We start from the raw sequence: 2,610 nt of genomic DNA, 5'->3' as shown, positions 1-2,610 counted from the left end.
TACTTCATTCCACCTGTTCTTAAAATCAAAAATATTATGTAAATACCTATATACCACAAAATCCCACCAGATAGCAAAATTAGATATATTAGATATATCAGATATATATGTCAGATATTAAGACATATTAGAATTAGATATTTTTTTAAAAAACCCACGTTACAGGATGCCACAATAAATGAACTGCAATATAGCAAGTGACGACTGTATTCCGTCCAAGCTTGCTCTGTAGAGTCAGGTTCTCTCCCACTTTTCACTTTTACTTCCTTAAATAAACTTTGCCACCACTTAAAAAAAAAGAATGAGAGTTATTTGGAATAGAATAGTTCAATTTTTGGAATGGGGAATTCTTTCTTATAAAATGTTCAGATGAATACAAAATAGTACAGGACAGGAATCTACAAGGAGTATCCCACAGCAACATAGGATGGGATTCAGTAAGTGTTAAGACTTTTTCTAACTTTAATTTACATAATATAAAATGACATTGAAATGTGACACAAAGTAAGTGAGTTCAGGACCAGTAATATAATAAATGGCCAGTAAACAAAGAATGGTAAGTGAATGATCACACTAGTCAGTACACCTTTGTAAGAGGACTATTCATCATGTTGGTTTCGAATCATTGTCAAATAATGCTGACCACCACTAGAGAACAACTTTTTCATTTGAATCTGGAAAGGTGAGACTCTATTACCAAAATTTGAAGATATGGATGCCCAGTGGCTATCTGATCAGATATCTATGAGACAACTCATTGAGAGTATATTCATATTTAATGTAAGACAGATGTCAGCAAGAGTATCATGCCTGAGCATGCTGATTTACCTTTTGTAGGGGATTTCTCAAGATCACTCAAATTTGTGATACAATTTTAAAGAACTCAGATTTGAAGGTCTCAAATAATTTATAATTTTAAACATTATCTAGCATTGAGCACAACTGAAACTTGATCAGTATCTGTCCCTTGACATCTAGTAGCATTGAACAATTGGCATCTGAAGTGAGGGAATTAGGCCACACTGACCTGCCACCTCCACTACTTCTACCAGACTGTCCTCTCTTCCGCTACTACATGAAGAGTCCGGGGGAAGCAGGATGCTCCAGCCCTACCTCCTGATGAAACACACAATCATGAGCATGGTACAGGCTTAGAACAGCTCACTTCTTGTGAGCTGGGGCTCAAGGACATAGTATTGGTAAATATTTTTGGAATGACAGCCCTGACCCTTGAAAGTATGAGTGTTGCTTCTCCCAAATATTTTCCACATGGTTTTATATAAACCTGTGCTACATATCAAAGCAGAGGATATGTAGTCAAATTTTAGCATTTTCTAAGATTTAGAGACTAATTTCACTGTCCAGAAGACAGTCCTTCCAACATATCAGGTAATAGTCATTCTCCAGTTTAGCATGAATGTGAGACTTGGACCTGACAAGCAGTGGTATCTTTTTTAAAAAAATTTTTAACAAATAAGTCATGGACAACAACCTGGTTTAACATACTAGTAAGCTGAGTAATGGTTTAATCTGAGAAGCTCCACATACTAACTGTGAATGCAGTGGAAGCAAACAGGAGTAGAAGTTGAGAGTTTCGTTAGGAAGCTGCTGCTGCTAAAAACACACCATTTTATGTCATTTATTTCTTTAAATATTTAACTTTCAAATAGAAATTGAATATATTTAAGGTACACACCATAATTTAGTATATGTTAACAGTGTATGATTACCATGGTGAAATTAATTAATATATATATTACCATCCATACTGTATATTAGATATCCAGAACTTACTTATCATGTAATTGAACAGTATACTCTTTGACCAAAATCTCCCCATTTTCCCTACCACCATCTGCTCCTAGCAACCACCATTCTACTCTCTATTTCTATGAGTTTGACAGAAATGTCTTATTAAGCAGGAACTCAAATTTTCTGAGCTGGGCATTACTCATCCTGGGGGCTACAAATGTGCCTGCTAAACTAAACTGATTTGAATACACATATCAAAACAAGTGAGCTTCTTTTAATTTACATGGAATTGTCTTAGAAAATTTATGAAGACCTTATGTAATCAAATCCAATAAAGTTTGTAATTTTGTCTCATAGAAGCAATCGAGCTGGGCATGGTGGCACATGCCTGTAATCCCAGCGCTCAGGAGGCTGAGGCAGGAGGATCGCTGCAAGTTCGAGGCCAGCCTGGGCTACAAAATGAGTTCAAGACCAGCCTGAACTGCCTCAAAAAGACAAAAGAAAACAAAACAAAGAGAAACAATTGATATTTTTTCCCATCCATCAAGGAATAGATTACATATTTTAGTGGCAGTGATTCACTTTGATACTTTTCTATTGCTATTTATAGCTGCACACTGAAGGAAAATTATTACATGCCTGATTTATTTACCCAAACAAACAAAAAGTGATTATCTGGGCCCTCAACATAGGCAAACTATCCACAGATTCACTGATTTATCATCAAATATAAAAAATATTGACTATTCTTAGGAGTATCTGTTAAATAACAAGAATCATGAAATGCACCTTTTAAACTACGTCATATAACACTCTTACAAAACAGTTATGATATCCATTTTACAGCTTAAATAGCAT

The 2,610-nt window shown here is 35.1% G+C and overlaps 1 protein-coding gene across 1 annotated transcript in view; it reads left to right on the top strand.

Moving 5' to 3' along the window:
* The window catches only part of LOC102005146 (olfactory receptor 13C8-like), a 6,342-nt gene extending 4,441 nt beyond the window's left edge, over window positions 1–1,901 (top strand). Inside the window, exon 2 of the mRNA XM_005382788.2 lies at window positions 1,897–1,901. Coding sequence (XP_005382845.2) covers window positions 1,897–1,901 — 5 coding nt within the window. The remainder of the gene's footprint in view (window positions 1–1,896) is intronic.
* The last annotated feature ends 709 nt before the right edge of the window (window positions 1,902–2,610 follow it).

Source organism: Chinchilla lanigera, unplaced genomic scaffold, assembly GCF_000276665.1.
Source record: "Chinchilla lanigera isolate Chin_1 unplaced genomic scaffold, ChiLan1.0 scaffold00018, whole genome shotgun sequence".
NCBI lineage: Eukaryota > Metazoa > Chordata > Mammalia > Rodentia > Chinchillidae > Chinchilla > Chinchilla lanigera.
The sequence above is the reverse complement of the archived record's forward strand: the minus strand, read 5'-3'. Positions and strand labels throughout refer to the sequence as shown.